General features: G+C 31.5%; 1 protein-coding gene across 3 annotated transcripts in view; it reads right to left on the bottom strand.

The window, feature by feature from the left end:
* Positions 1-15845, bottom strand: part of LOC107455754 (putative inorganic phosphate cotransporter) — a 66384-nt gene that overhangs the window by 9764 nt on the left and 40775 nt on the right. For all 3 annotated transcript variants that reach the window (XM_071181988.1, XM_071181986.1, XM_071181987.1), the window contains 2 exons: positions 4217-4344; positions 1990-2139 (listed from right to left, as the gene is read on the bottom strand). In XM_071181988.1, coding sequence (XP_071038089.1) covers positions 1990-2139; positions 4217-4344 — 278 coding nt within the window. The remainder of the gene's footprint in view (positions 1-1989; positions 2140-4216; positions 4345-15845) is intronic.

Here is a 15845-nt window from a genome sequence, read left to right on the forward strand (position 1 = left end):
ATTACTCATGGAAAGTATTTCTTATTTAAATTAGGATCAATGCGTCGATCAATCGAATCTAATATTCTAGGTTTGTGAATACACATAAAAATTTGACACAAAATATTAAACGAAAAGAACTGCGAAAAATTGGATTAGTCATAAGAAATTCGACAAATTTAAAACTTATATTAGATAACAATTGTTCTTTTCCGGCATTAACCCCTTGGGGACGGGTGATTCAGAAAAGCATTCGTACAAAATCAGAATCCAGTTGTAATGAAATAAAAAACGGTAACTTAAAAGTAGTCGTTGCTAATTTAACAGACTTACTTTGCTTTTACTTTAATTATTGTTAGTTTAATCATATATATAATCAATGTTAATTCAAAGTATAACTAAATAGTTTTATTTTGAACAAAGTAATGGTGAATTAAAAAAATCAAACAATTATAACTCCTCCCACAAATGAACTGCTAAAGAAATACTTTGATTACCAGTTTTATCTTTTTACCCTGATTGATACGGTTTCATGCTGTCACGTATTTGTGACAGTCGGCGCGAAAGGGTTAAAGAATAACATTATTTAGCATTTACAAATAAATTGTTGACATTGCTGTTATATTGTTGACATAAATTGTTGACAGTGCTGTTATATGTATTCGTTCATGCGTCAAATTGACGCGTGCTCGTAGAGATAGGTGTATAAGAAACGTCCGTAATCCTGGTGTTAAGACATAAATTTTGCAACCACTAGAATATATTTATTTGCAATATGGCACAATCGATTTGCAGTATCAGTGATTCACCTTTCTCCACAATAAAACAACTAGCTGGTCCTTTTATATGTGTTTAAACTATCCAAATTTAAAGTTAGTTAAAAGTATATTAACACGTTGAATGCCACGCTAGTTTTACATGGCTTGCTCGTCTGGGCACACGGTAAATAACTACAAACTAAATTTGCAAATATAGACAGATTATGCTAGTTTATACGAGGTTTAGCATGCCAGTTTGCGAAAAGTGGTGAATTATATATGCTTAAGAATTTTTTTAAAAATAGTGGTGGATAAAAATATACTAAACTGAATTTATTAAACCAAGAATCACAATAATGAAGTATTTTGTATAAGTATTATGAATAATTAAGTATTTTGTATAAGTATTATGAATAATTAGGTATTTTGAATAATTTATAATTCTGAATAATTTATAATTTTGAATAAAGTTTCTGCAATTCCATAAAAGAGTGTAAATTTTATAGGTTTATATCATGCACTACGCTGTCAGTCAGCTGTTTTTCGCAGACTATGTGAAAGGTCAGTGTCAGCAAGCGGTGGCAGACGCAGCCTAAATGTAATTTCAGTGTCAGCCACCGGTGGTTGACGCGGCCTAAATGTAATTTTAGTGTCAGCCACAGGTGGTTGACGCGGCCTAAATGTAATTTCAGTGTCAGCCACAGGTGGTTGACGCGGCCTAAATGTAATTTCAGTATCAGTCCCCGGTAGTTGACGCGGCTTAAATGGAAACTACAGTGTCAGCCACCGATTGCTGACGTGGCGCTCAACGTGTTAAAGCATATTTTCTAAAACAGGAATCAAGCATGAATACAAAAATTTTACTACAGCATTAACTATTCATGTAAAACATGGGAAATCCAGAGGATTTTTCCAGGTATGCCAACTTATCCTTTACTGCAATACTTTTAATAAACTGGTCGCGAATTAAATAGCAAAACTTGTTGAACAAGCATGATTTCGCCTACTTTTTACGTCAAACGTGTCATAGCGAGAAAACAGTACAAAAGTTGAATTTCATACGATACTCCGAATTTTAGATACGTAGTGATGGAAAAAATTACTGAAAAGGAAGAACAATAAATAAAAATACATCAATAAATAAATTATGAAAATTTAAATTTTGTTGACGTTAGAAAATATATTTTTTACAAAGCGGAACAAGTTGGCATCCCTGCTTTTTAGAAATGAGATAGAACAGGAAAAAACTTACATCTTTCAAATCGAAATGTAAAACATTCGATAGATAAGTAGGCATCATGGTCAAAAAATTGTAAAATACCCAATTCTGTCCAAAATGAGCTATAATCAAGGCCCAAAATGGCACTGATGTCCATATTGATTTCCATGGTGTTTTGACATCCTGTAATAATGAAACACTAACAATAATATCGATAACACTGATGAAAATTGTTTTTTGGTGCATTTCTACTAGAACTTGATGTTATAAAATTTGAGTGGGAGAATTTAACGATAATCAATTCAGACAATTATTCAGATCTTTCAAAACAACGATAATCAATTGTTTGTATAAATCCAACAACAATTTTGTTCCCATCAGTTGATTTAACCGGTTAACGCCCAGCGTCATATATTTAGGACAGTTCCTTTTTTCAAAAACATTAATTGTGGTGGGAAACTTTTTTCAGCATTTTCATTTATCTGGGTGAATTAAAAGATTCTCAGATACCACAATAATTCAGTTATTTATGATTAGATCTAGAATTATAAGGAGCAAGTACTTTTAGATCCATCAAAGACTTTTTGAATGCCATAACAGTAGAAAAACCAATTAATTTCAATAATATATTAGTTATACCACTGTTTCCATAAAACCACTTTTTGTATCATTTCAATATATAATTCCGGGACAAAACGGGTTAAATTAACTTGGAAGAAAATAAAATGGTTTAAAGGTAGCTCTGTTTAAAACTGTTGATTACAAATAGAACAGATTATACGACTCAATGAATTACTACCAATTAATTGGAAAAAACTGATTGAAATCAGTTGATGATTTAAACCAGGTTTTGGAATTATAATTGGGAATGATTATTCAAACAACTGAAGCATTCTATAGTCATCTATATTTGTATACAGCTATATTTGAGACAATCTATATTTAAATGCTAAACAGAAAATGTGGAAAGGTTATTTTTTTAAGATATGCGAAGTTAGCCCCAGAATTTAATTTTTAGGATTATGTCCAAAATAAGGGTGGTCAAAAAAATTAAGGGGTGGGCATTTGTGGTCAAAAAGCGGTCAAACGAATACAAAAATTTGATTTTTATTCATTTGGCTTGAAAATGCGAAGTTAGCCCCCGAATTTAATTTTTAGGATTATGTCCGAAATAAGGGTGGTGAAAAAAAATTAAAGGGTTGTCATTTGTGGTCAAAAAGTTGTCAAACGAATACAATATAAAAATTGGAATTTTATTTATTTTTCGAAAAAATGCGAAGTTAGCCCCCGAATTTAATTTTTATAATTATGTCCAAAATAAAAGTGGTCAAAAAAATTAAGGGGTGGTCATTTGTGGTGAAAAAGTGGTCAAACGAATACAATATAAAAATTTGATTTTTATTCATTTGGCGTGAAAATGCGAAGTTAGCCCCCGAATTTAATTTTTAGGATTATGTCCAAATTAAGGGTGGTCAAAAAAAAAATTAAAGGGTGGTCATTTATAGTCAAACGAATACAGTATAAAAATTGGAATTTTATTTCTTTTTCGAAAAAATGTGAAGTTAGGCCCCGAATTTAATTTTTATAATTATGTCCAAAATAAGGGTGGTCAAAAAAAGTTAAAGGGTGGTCATTTGTGGTCAAACGAATACAATATAAAATTTTGATTTTTATTCATTTGGCGTTAAAATGCGAAGCTAGCCCCCGAATTTAATTTTCAGGATTATGTCCAAAATAAGGGTGGTCAAAAAAATTAAAAAGGTGATCATTTGTGGTCAAAAAATGGTCAAACGAATGCAGTTTGAATTTTCGATTTTCCTCATTTTCGGGGGCTCTCTTCGCATAGCTTTATTTTTATTTAGAGTCAAATAAATGTTCTGTTCAAAGTAAAAACAAATGCTTTAAAAAATTAGCAAAACTTTTAAAAAATGGAAATAAACACTCAAGCCAAAATTATTTATACTGTGACGACTGCATTGTGCATTTAATGTAATATTACTTCTTAAAAAGGTTTATTTTAACATTACATGTAAGAGCTTATTTACGAATTCATTTAAATTGTGCATTCCGGAGTACTGAAAATTAAGGATTAACAATGGATATATAAAAAATTTATTTCAATTTATATAACAAATCTATAAATTATATTTACTTTATATTTACCTCAACTTATATTTGCCTCAACTTATATTTACCTCAACTTTTAAAATATGGTTTTACTCTCTTTAAGAAATGCTATGATTCAATAAATTGGACTTACATCTGATCTGGATTTGTCTAAATTGTCTTGGATGTATGCTAATTCCTCTTTAGAGATTCGGGGATGGACATCTGGTGTGTCATAGGCTAGCACTGCCCAGAAGATAAACCAACAGCACCCGAATGTTCCTGAAATAAAATATTGCTTATGGTTTTATTTGAAATAATGATTTGGTCACAAAAAAGAAACAATTTATATAACTAGACACCGTCATGGTTAAAAAAGTTATAATTAAAGAAAGAAAATTTAAAACTCTTTTTCAAACCTCTGACGTAGAATTTTTATTAAACTTATTTTTCAGGCTTTTTTCATTTAATGGGTCGAGGGACTTCTCCGGCTATCTTGCTTTGGTAAAAAGAAAACCTTTAATCGTTATTTCTTAAGTATTTAAAATCTAAATATGGTACAAATGTGAATACTAAAATGTGAGAACGTGTTTAATTCTGAAGTATAAACTAAGAAAGAGAATTTAGATGAAGAAATAACAATCACTTAAGTCTTGGTGTGCAAAATCACGTTCACTCAAATTTACAGAACCAAGAATATTCTTAAAATTCTCACTAGAAGAAAAATGTATTAAGTTTGGATGACTCAAAAAACAGTTTTCCCATATATTTGAGCAAATTGGCATGAATAGATTTATGCTAGAGTTGATATTTACTAGCATTAGCTACCATTTGAGTTAACCCCTAAACACACAGATTTTTTGAAAATATCCGGTAAAAGAAAAAAATTTTTAATGTAAAAAAACACAATTTAGAACATTGTCTTTTCTTTTGGTGGACAATTTTAATATACTGCACCTTTGTTCCATAGAAAAAGGCTATATTCTGAGATGTCAACTGCTGCGGTCACGCCAAAATAATCTTTAGCTTGATCTTTGTGGTGATTAAATGCGGTTGTGGAATGCAAATGAAGTAAAGGAGTATTCATGCGGATCATGGAGGTTTTGACTGTGTAAATTTATGCAGTAGGGTGATAAGACTATATTGTAAGAGTATGAACTTTTACTTAACTGATATGATGAAAAAGAGGCTGTGTGTATGCTATTGAATGACTTCATACTGGATGCTGGATATTGGGGTTATCTCGGCTCTTAGCGCGAAGAGCCACTAACCGATTCATCGAATCGGTTTTGTCGTATTCTAGGAGGTCTTAAATATCAATGAAATTGTAGTATGTTGTAACAACAAATCAAGTCCTTAAAGAAGTAAATCTTGAGTTTAGAAGTGAAAATCATCATTGGGATGGGGAGATCTCCTTGAGTAGAATTTGTAAGAGGCAAAGAACTTCTTGATCTTTCATGAGCTCTTGCAATTCTTTCATAAATAGCACTAGGCGGAGAGCTGAAGTTGCAGGAGTAGAGGCTTTATTCTGGAATCTTTTTCTGCTGGGGCGGGCCTCGCACCCAGAGAAGTTGGAAGTGTGGTCTTTTCTGCAGTTGCAACAAGTTGCTGGAGTATCTTTGCTTTTCCTACACTGATAGGAGCAGCTTGGAGTCTTTTCATTATTCTTATCAGTGGCTTGCTTCTTCTTCTTTTTTCTCTTTTTGGCTGGAGGTTCTTTTGTACTTTCAGTCTGGGGCTCAGTTTCAGAGGCCTCCTCACTATGTTCCAAGTTTTGGTCTGTTTCTGTGTCTTTGGCTGTGACCAAATCCTCTGTAGTTTGAGCTTTGGGTTCGGGAGTNTTAACCCCTAAACACACAGATTTTTTGAAAATATCCGGTAAAAGAAAAAAATTTTTAATGTAAAAAAACACAATTTAGAACATTGTCTTTTCTTTTGGTGGACAATTTTAATATACTGCACCTTTGTTCCATAGAAAAAGGCTATATTCTGAGATGTCAACTGCTGCGGTCACGCCAAAATAATCTTTAGCTTGATCTTTGTGGTGATTAAATGCGGTTGTGGAATGCAAATGAAGTAAAGGAGTATTCATGCGGATCATGGAGGTTTTGACTGTGTAAATTTATGCAGTAGGGTGATAAGACTATATTGTAAGAGTATGAACTTTTACTTAACTGATATGATGAAAAAGAGGTTGTGTGTATGCTATTGAATGACTTCATACTGGATGTTGGGGTTCTCTCAGCGTTTGGCGCCAAGCGCCACTAACCGATTCATCGAATCGGTTTTGTCGTATTCTAAGAGGTCTTAAATATGAATGAAGTTGTAGTATGTTGTAACAACAAATCAAGTCCTTAAAGAAGTAAATCTTGAGTTTAGAAGTGAAAATCATCATTGGGATGGGGAGATCTCCTTGAGTAGAGTTTGTGAGAGGCAAAGAACTTCTTGATCTTTCATGAGCTCTTGCAATTTTTTCATAAGTAGCACTAGGCGGAGAGCTGAAGTTTCAGGAGTAGAGACTTTATTCTGGAATCTTTTTCTGCTGGGGCGGGCCTTGCACCCAGAGAAGTTGGAAGTGTGGTCTTTTCAGCAGTTGCAACAAGTTGCTGGAGTATCTTTTCTTTTACTACACTGATAGGAGCAGCTTAGAGTCTTTTCGTTATTCTTATAAATGGCTTGCGTCTTCTTCTTTTTTCTCTTTTTGGCTGGAGGTTCTTTTGTACTTTGAGTCTGGGGCTCAGTTTCAGAGGCCTCCTCACTATGTTCCAAGTTTTAGTCTGTTTCTGTGTCTTTTACTGTGACCAAATCCTCAGTAGTTTGAGCTTTGGGTTCAGGAGTGGGAACTGGATCTTCATTTTTCTTTAATTCCATTTCCTTCTGTTTATATCATAGACAATACTGTAGACATAATTTTTGACAGGTTCATGAAACATATATAATGTGGTCCAAGTCGCACACTCTTGAGATAATCTCGAAGAAAATCATTCGCTTTGTACAGTTCTCCCAAGGAAAGCTGTGAGTAGAATTCTCCTTGTTTATTAGACTGAACTAAGTTTTTAGGTGGAATGCATTGCAGGGGAATCCCGTAGGTCGCAATTAGATCGTCTAAGGATGTTTCATCTACTCCAGTCAAGTCATGAGAACGGCCGGAAGGTAAAACATTTTCGCCGCGAGCTCTCTTCGAATTCTAGTAGTTGCTCCAGTAGAGGCTCCAGCATAAATCCTTAAAATGACTTCATACTTTTGAGTGGTGCGAATTGTATTAGTCTATGAATTATTTAGAAATAGTGGTGTATAAAAATCTACTAAATTGAGTTTATTAAACCAAAATTCGCAATTTATTAACTACCACTTTAAAATACATATTTGCTGTCCGGAGCACGTTGGCACCTCACTATATTTTGTTCTTGAGCAAATATGTGTTGTAGCTTACAATCCTATGTAAATGATAAATATTAATAAAACGATTAATTTTCTTACCTTTTACATTGTTATTTTTAATTCTCGATTATATTCTAGTGTTAAAACAGCATAAAATACAACGCCATTCGAATTATTTCGAGTGTGCACAGTTTGGCCGGTTTAGCATGCTCGAATTAACTCGAGCGCACAAGTTAAGGTGGTAAATAATAATGCTGAAATTTTAGATTGAAATATAACCATTTATACCAACGAGAACAATGACTGTCGTCTCCGAGATGAATTTCAAGAAAAATAAATGAATTACTATTATTTTTCTATAAGAAACAAGTTCATGAGAATGATCACGTTGAATTGGAATAATTGAATAGACTTTTTTTTCTTTTTTAGATTCTAATTAAATATTTAAAAAAAATCAATATGAAAAATTTATACATTTTTAAAAAAAGTTATGTTACCACATTTTTAAATTAAAATTAAATATAGATTATAAGTAATTTTTCCGTAGTCATACAAACATATTTCGTAAACTTGAAAATTTTCAAGCAGGCTTGCTAAACAGTAGGCTGTACCTTAATCATAGTGAAAACTAACTTCAAATTATTGAGTGTCTACATTTTAATATTGCGAATTCCTGAAGAGTTTTCGACTCAATAATTATTCTTAACCTTTTCGGGACGGGCGAGTCATAACTATATTCGTATGGAATCAGAAACAGGATGAGTAAAAATAAAATGCGGTAATTTAAAATTTGGACATGGCTAATTTGCAAACCTTATTTTCGCGTTCACTTTAAATCTAATACATCCAATCTATAATTTTTAAATGTGCAACTATATCACTTGAATTAAGTCTTGGTGAATTAGATAAAGAAAACTATTATTACCCCGCCCACAAATAAACTGCTATGAAAATTGTTTGGCTACCAGTTTTATCTTTTTCACCGTGATTGTCACCTTCCTGAGAATGCATACATGACTCGCCCGTCTCGAAAATGCTAATTACATCACTCTGAATTATCAGGAAATTTGCAATTTTTAAAGGACAGAGAGTTATCAAGGTTTGGGAAAAATTATAAAATAATAACCGAAGTCATTAGAGGCTAATCAAATATTAACATTTTCATTTTATAGATTAATCTATAAAATTATATTTAGATTTTAATTTTTACTTAACCCCTTTGTGCCAAGCGTCCTTTTAAGAAGGCGGTTTCTTTTCCTAAAAAGGAAACAAAAAGTTGTTACTCACTTGTTTTATTACAAGGGTTGCCATTGGCGATTACAATTTCAAAAAGTGGTGGCTTGTAAAAAGTTGTAAGCAAAATATATGTATAAAAGTCGTAAAAGCGTGATAAAATTTGTATAAGTAGTAATAAACCCAAAATTGGGTCAACTGTTTCAACGACGGTTACGAAATATAAAATATTTTAAACATTGTCAACCCATTCTGAAGCATAATTGCAAAAACGCAATTTTTTGAACTGACGTTAGAAGCACTCGTATTAAAAAGTGGTAGGGCACCCTTCAACAATTTAAGTTCACCATATCCTTCAACATTTTAGGTCACTGAGAAATATTATTTCCAACAATAGTGAACTGAAGCATAAATACATTACGGAATTTTTATGAAACTTTCATCAGAGCTTATGAGCATGACGATTTTCTGTTTGGTCTTTTATAAATCTTTTTAAATCATTTACATGACTGGTCTTAGAATGTATGGAGTCAATATACGTCCTTATCTTCATAAATACAAGTTTGTCTACGATCTCAACAACGCGTGCACTGGGGAGCACATTTTTTTGCTGAATTCATGCATGAATCAGAAATAAGTTCCGTTCAGAAGGCTACAGATTTATTTCAACTGGTATTTTTAGTTTAGTTAATTTTTTTCTGAATGTACAAGTTTACAAGAAATGAATTGGCTTATATACATGCATATACACTTGTATGATCCCTTAAAATAAAATGAGATATTAACATACGACAACGAAAACTGAAATGTTAGTATCACCTTCTTCCTACTACGTCTTACGTAACTGAGAAGTAAGGACACTCAGTATGTATTCGAGAGAATTTTAAAAACTCATTAGGAATATTTCTTGTAAGGAGATTGTATATAGAAACCGATGGCCGATTTGAAATCAGAGGCACGAAAATGTCTGATATCGAAGTAGATAATTCACAACAAAACTGAAAAAATAATAAAATTAAGATATGAATATTTGTTTTAACTCCTATAACTTTGGAAACTATTTTTTAATTCTTAACTCAAGCAATCCTGATAAATACAATGTTCAATGAATATACCAAATTTCTCACTATTGCTAATGAAATATATTCATCGAATCCCAAGGTTCCGCTAAAAGAAGATCGACCATGTAGAGTTCCACAGTCGGAAAAAATAAGAAACCGCTGATCTAGATAATAAAACAAAGACCCCATAATCATTTCAGTTCTAAAATTATTTATTTCTTTTGGTTACAAATATATACTGAGGAATCCTTTTGAATTCTATACATTATTTTTAACTACTTTATCACATAGATAGAAAATAGACGTAGAACACTGAATGTGTAAAACATAAATATTTCGAGAGGAATTTGTAGTGAACTAATTGTTTTGGAGATCATTACAATCTGTGCAATATTTTTGCCCTTTCCAGTACAATAAAACCAGTCCAGGCAACACTAATTCAACAAATGTTATAATAAAAAACATGCACTAGAAATGTAAAACTAATCGTTTTTAAACGTTCAGCAACAACTCTAAACATTCACCTTTTCGGGACAGGCGAATCATAAATATGCTCTTATGGAATCCGAAACAGAATGGGGAAAAAATTAAAAAGCGGTAGCTTAATAAATAAATGCATTACTACTATATTTTTTTAAGAAAAAAAGTTCATGAGAATAATCACCTTGAATTGGATTAATTAAATAGGCCTTTTTCTTCTTCAGTAGATTTTGATAAAATATTTTTGAAAAAAAAATTTCAATATAAAAAATTAACAAATTTTTAAAAAGAATTGTGCTACCACTTTCTTAAATTAAAATTAAATTTAAAATATAAGTAATTTTCTTATCGTCACAATTCTATCGCTATCAGCCAACAATTTTAAGGAAGCTTGCTAAACAGCAGGCTATACCTTAATCCAGGGAAGGTTATAACTTGGCAGATCTAAACTATGTGTATCCATTATCTTGTCGACTTTGTTTAAAGCTATTTCTGTTTTTTTTAATAAAGTACTGGTGTCCTTTTTACTTTCTCTATTTTTGTTCTAAAAAGCATAAATTGATGGAAATAGTTAGCACAGACAGCTTCAATTGGAAAAAAGTTGAAAGCAGAAGTTCTTTATAGAATATCCGTAGATTGGCTCCAACTAGCGTGAATTGTACTTCACATGTGGCAGACTGCGCATTTTAAGCTCCAAAGAGCGGACAATCAACTGAAGCTGTGGTTTCTAAATGTGACAAAATTTGAGAAGCTAGTTTCCAAAATCTAATATTTCGTGCCCAGAAAATTAGTCTTATGTTTGCTTAATCTTATGCATGTGAATAAATGCCTTCAACTATGAACCTTAGAAAAAATTATTTCAGAAGTAGACTAACAGACAAGCATTTAGCCTCGTTCCTTAACATAAACACATCTCACTTCGAACCTCAATTTAAGGAACTTTTAAAACTGAAATCGCAATTTCATTCATCTCACTATTTAAATTAAAACTTGTATATCGCTTTTTACTTTTTACTAGCCGCCTGTGGCGGCCAGCTGTCCGCCACGCTAAAGGTTTTCGCAAATAAAGTTTTTTAAAACATAGCAAGAAATCTGAAGATTAGTGGACAATTAAAGTGTTCAGTCCTGCAATTTTGTCTTCATATCCAGTTCTGCTGCAGATGTGTTATAGCTCTTGAGGATGTTTGAAATTATATAGCTACAACGCTTAGGAAAAAAAACTAAAATGCTAAATACATGAAAAGAACAAGAAAACGAATTAATTTTTTATGGTATCAATTTCTATTTCTATATCGCTACAAAAATTATCGTCTTCGCTTAAGAAAAAAAAATAGAGTGAGGAAAGAAGAAGAAAGACTTATTATAACAATTATGAACAGCGACAAATATATCAAAGCGAAGCGTTCTATTTACGTATCGAATATGTTGCCACATTTTTAATACAAAAGTTGAACTTTCCTCCACTTTGATAAATGTAAACTAATGCGAACCTTACAATTAAATTATTAATTCCTTTGTATATTATTGGTTTAAGTTGTCGAAAGTAATACTTCAATTGTAAGGTTCGCATTAGCATGCATTTATAAGAGTGGAGGAAAGTATTTGCATTTTTTAATAGCTTTTTGAATATGGCTCTTTGAAGACGAAAAAGCATAGATTTACTTACAAAATGACTGATAACTAAAAAACTAATCCAAATTTTTGAAAAAGAAAAAAAACTACTTCTTCATTATGTCAAAACACAATTATGTGCCGAGTTTCGTGCCTGGGCGAGACTTCTGGGGCGATATATTGTGATTACAGACACACACACAGCCGCGTTTATTATTATGTATATAGATTATTAATTTTGAAGTTTTTACTTGGCCCACCAAACATTTTCTTCTCTCGATTTTTTGCCCCCGATCAAAAAAGTTTGCCCATCCCTGCCTTAATCAATATGAGAACTAACTTCAAATTGTTGAGTATCTAAATTTCAATTTGTCTGATCCCTGAGAAGTTTCCGATTATTCTTAACCTTTTCGGGACGGGAGAGTCATAACTATATTCGTATCGAATCAGAAACAGGATGGATAAAAATAAAATACGGTAACTTAAAACTTGGACATGACTAATTTGCCAACATTATTTTTGCGTTCACTTTAAATCTAATACATCCAAACTATATTTTTTAAAAGTGTTACTATATAATTTGAATTAAGTCTTGGTGAATTAAATTAAGAAAACTATTATTACCCCGCCCTCAAATAAACTGCCATAAAAATAATTTGGCTGCCAGTTTTATCTTTTTCACCCTGATTGTCGCCACCCTGAGAATGTATATATGACTCGCCCCGGGCCTGCCAACTCTTCCGGATTTTCCGGAAGATTTTATTTTCATATTTAAAGTGGTAGTAAATGTACACTATTTTTTCTTTTATAAACTTAATTTTTAAATGATTTTGATCACCACTATTCTTACAAAAATTAAGCACATATATTAAGATGCGTTACTATCATGGTTGTCAACTTAAGATTCTCAAATGCTACGTATTTGTTTGCTTAAAATTGAAGTTTTAATCCCATTTTAATACCACTAGGAAAAATGATAATGGAAGGGATTGAAAGTTGGCAGGTTTGCGCCCGTCTCGAAGAGGTTCATTACATCTGAATTATGCATGAAATTTGCAAATTTCAAAGGACTCAACGTTATCAAGGTCTGGAAAAAATTATAAAATAATGACGAGAGTCATAATAATCAAATATTTATTAATATTTTCTTTTTATAGATTAAGCTTATATTTAGATTTTATTTTTGCTCAGACCATTTGTGCCTAGCGTACTTTTAGCAGGCCAGTTTCTTTTCCTAAAAAGGAAATAAAAAGTTGTTGCACACATGTTTTATGACAAGGGTTGCCATTGGCGACGACAATTTCAAAAAGTGGTGGCTTATAAAAAGTTTTAAGTAAAATATATGTATAAAAGTCGTAAAAGCGTTATAAAATTTGTATAAATAATCATAAACCCAAAATTGGGTCGACTGTTCAACGACGGTTACGAAATGTAATATATTTTAAACATTCTCAACCCATTCTGAACTATAATGGCAAAATCGCAACTTTTTGAACTGATGTTGGAGGCACTCATATCAAAAAGTAGTAGGGCATCCTTCAGCATCTGAGGTTCACCAAATCCTTCAACATTTTAGGTAACTGAGAAATGTTATTTCCAATAATAGTGAACTGAAGCATAAATTTATTAAACTTATTTTTTATGAATTTTCATAAGAGCTTATGAGTATGACGCTATTCAGTTTGTTCTTTTATAAATCTTTTTAAATCATTTACATGACTAGTCATTGAATGTATGGAGGCATTATACGTAAATATCTTTATAAATACAAATTTGTCTTCGATCTTAAACGAAGCGTTCACTGGGGAGCACATTTTTTGTTGCATTTATGCATGTACTTTATCTTACCTTATATGGGTGTGGAAATTTCAAATCAGAAGTAAGTTTTGTTCAGAAGTCTACAGATTTATTTCAACTGGTATTTTTAGTTTAGTTTTTTTTTCTGAAGGTACATGTTTACAAAGCATGAATTGGCTTATATACATGCATATACACTTTTATGATCTCTTAAAAACAACACTTGAGTAAAAATAGAATGAGATGTTAACATGTAACATCGGAAACATAAATGTTAATATTGCCTTCTTCCTACCACGTCTTACGTAACAGAGAAGTAAGGACACTTAGTATGTACTCGAGTGAATTTTAAAACCTCATTAGGAATCTTTCTAACAAATTACATAAAAACTGTAGATTGTAGAGAGAAACCGATTGTCGATTTGAAATCAGCGGCACGAAAATGTCTAAGATCCATGTAGATAATTCACAACTAAACAGAGGAAATAAACTCTTAAAAATAAAATATGAATATTTGATTTAACTCCTATAACATTGGAAACTATTTCTTAACTCTTAACTGAAGCAATCCTGATAATTACAATGTTCAATGAATATACCAAATTTCATGCATAATTGAGAATGATATAATTAGGAGTTATTTTTGTTCAACAACGATTTTGTTTCGATCACATTAACTCAAATTTACAAAACTAAGAATATTCTTAAAATTCACACCAGGAGAAAAATTTATTAAGTTTTGATGTCTCAAAAAACAGTTTTCCCATATATTTGAGCAAATTGACATGAATAGATTTATACTAGAGTTTATATTTACTAGCCCCTAAACGCCCAGATTTTTTGAAAAAATCCGGCTGAAAAGAATTATTCTTTTTTATGTAAAAGAACATAATTTAGAACCCTGTATTTTCTTTTGGTGGACAATTTTGATATACTGCGCTTTTGTTCCATAGAAAACGGCTATATTCAGAGATGCCAATTGCTACAGACGCGCCAAAATAATCTTTAACTTGATATTTGGGTGTTTTGATGAGGTTGTGAAATGCAAATGAAGTAAAGGAGTACTCATACCTGCCAACTCTTCCGGATTTTCCGGAAGATTTTATTTTCATATTTAAAGTGGTAGTAATTATATACTATTTTTTCTTTTAAAATCTTAAATTTTAAATGATATTGATCACCACTATTCTTACAAAAATTAAGCACATATATTAATATGCGTTACTGTCATGGTTGTCAACTTAAGTTTTCTCAAATACAATGTATTTGTTTGCTTGAAATTGAAGTTTCAATTCTATTTTAGTACCACTGGGAAAAATGATAATGGAAGGGATTAAAAGTTGGCAGGTATGAGTACTCATGCGGATCATTGAGGTTCTGACTGCGTAAATATATGCAGTAGGGTGATAAAACTATACTGTAAGAGTATGAACTTTTGCTAAGCTCATATGATGAAAATGAGGATATGTGCATGCTATTGAATGGCTTCGCACTATAAAGAGGTGTCTTATATGAGCTTACAAATTATTTAGAAATAGTAGTGGAAAAAACTTACTTAATTAAATTTATTAAATCAAAAATCCCAATTTATAAACTACCACTTTAAAATATATATTTGCTGTCAGGAGCACGTTGGCATCTCTGTATATTTTATTCTTGAATAAATAACTGCTATAGCTTACAGTCCTATGTAAATGATAAATATCAATAAAACTATTTCTTTTTCTTAGCTTTCACATTGTTATTTTCAATTCTCGATTATATTCCAGTGTGAAAAAATATACAAGCATAAAATACAACGCCACTCGAATTAACTCGAGTGTGCAAAATTTGGCCGGTTTAGCGCTCTCGAATTAACTCGAGCGCACAAGTTAAGGGGTTAAATAATATCGCTGAAATTTTAGATTGAAATATAACTATTTATACCAACAAGAACAATGATATGTCATCTCCGAGATGAATTTCAAATAAAAAATAAATGAATTGCTAGTATGTTTCGATAAGTAACAAGTTTATGAGAATGATCACCTTGAATTGGAATAATTGAATAGATTTTTTTTTCCTCAGTAGATTTTAATTAAATATTTAAAAAAATTCTATATGAAAAATTAATACATTTTTAAAAAAAGTTATGTTACCACATTTTTAAATTTAAAAAAATATATAATTAACTTTCCATATCTTCTCAGGCTTTTTCTACTGAGTCTAGATATTTTCAAG

Source organism: Parasteatoda tepidariorum, chromosome 6, assembly GCF_043381705.1.
Source record: "Parasteatoda tepidariorum isolate YZ-2023 chromosome 6, CAS_Ptep_4.0, whole genome shotgun sequence".
Classification (NCBI taxonomy): Eukaryota; Metazoa; Arthropoda; class Arachnida; order Araneae; family Theridiidae; genus Parasteatoda; species Parasteatoda tepidariorum.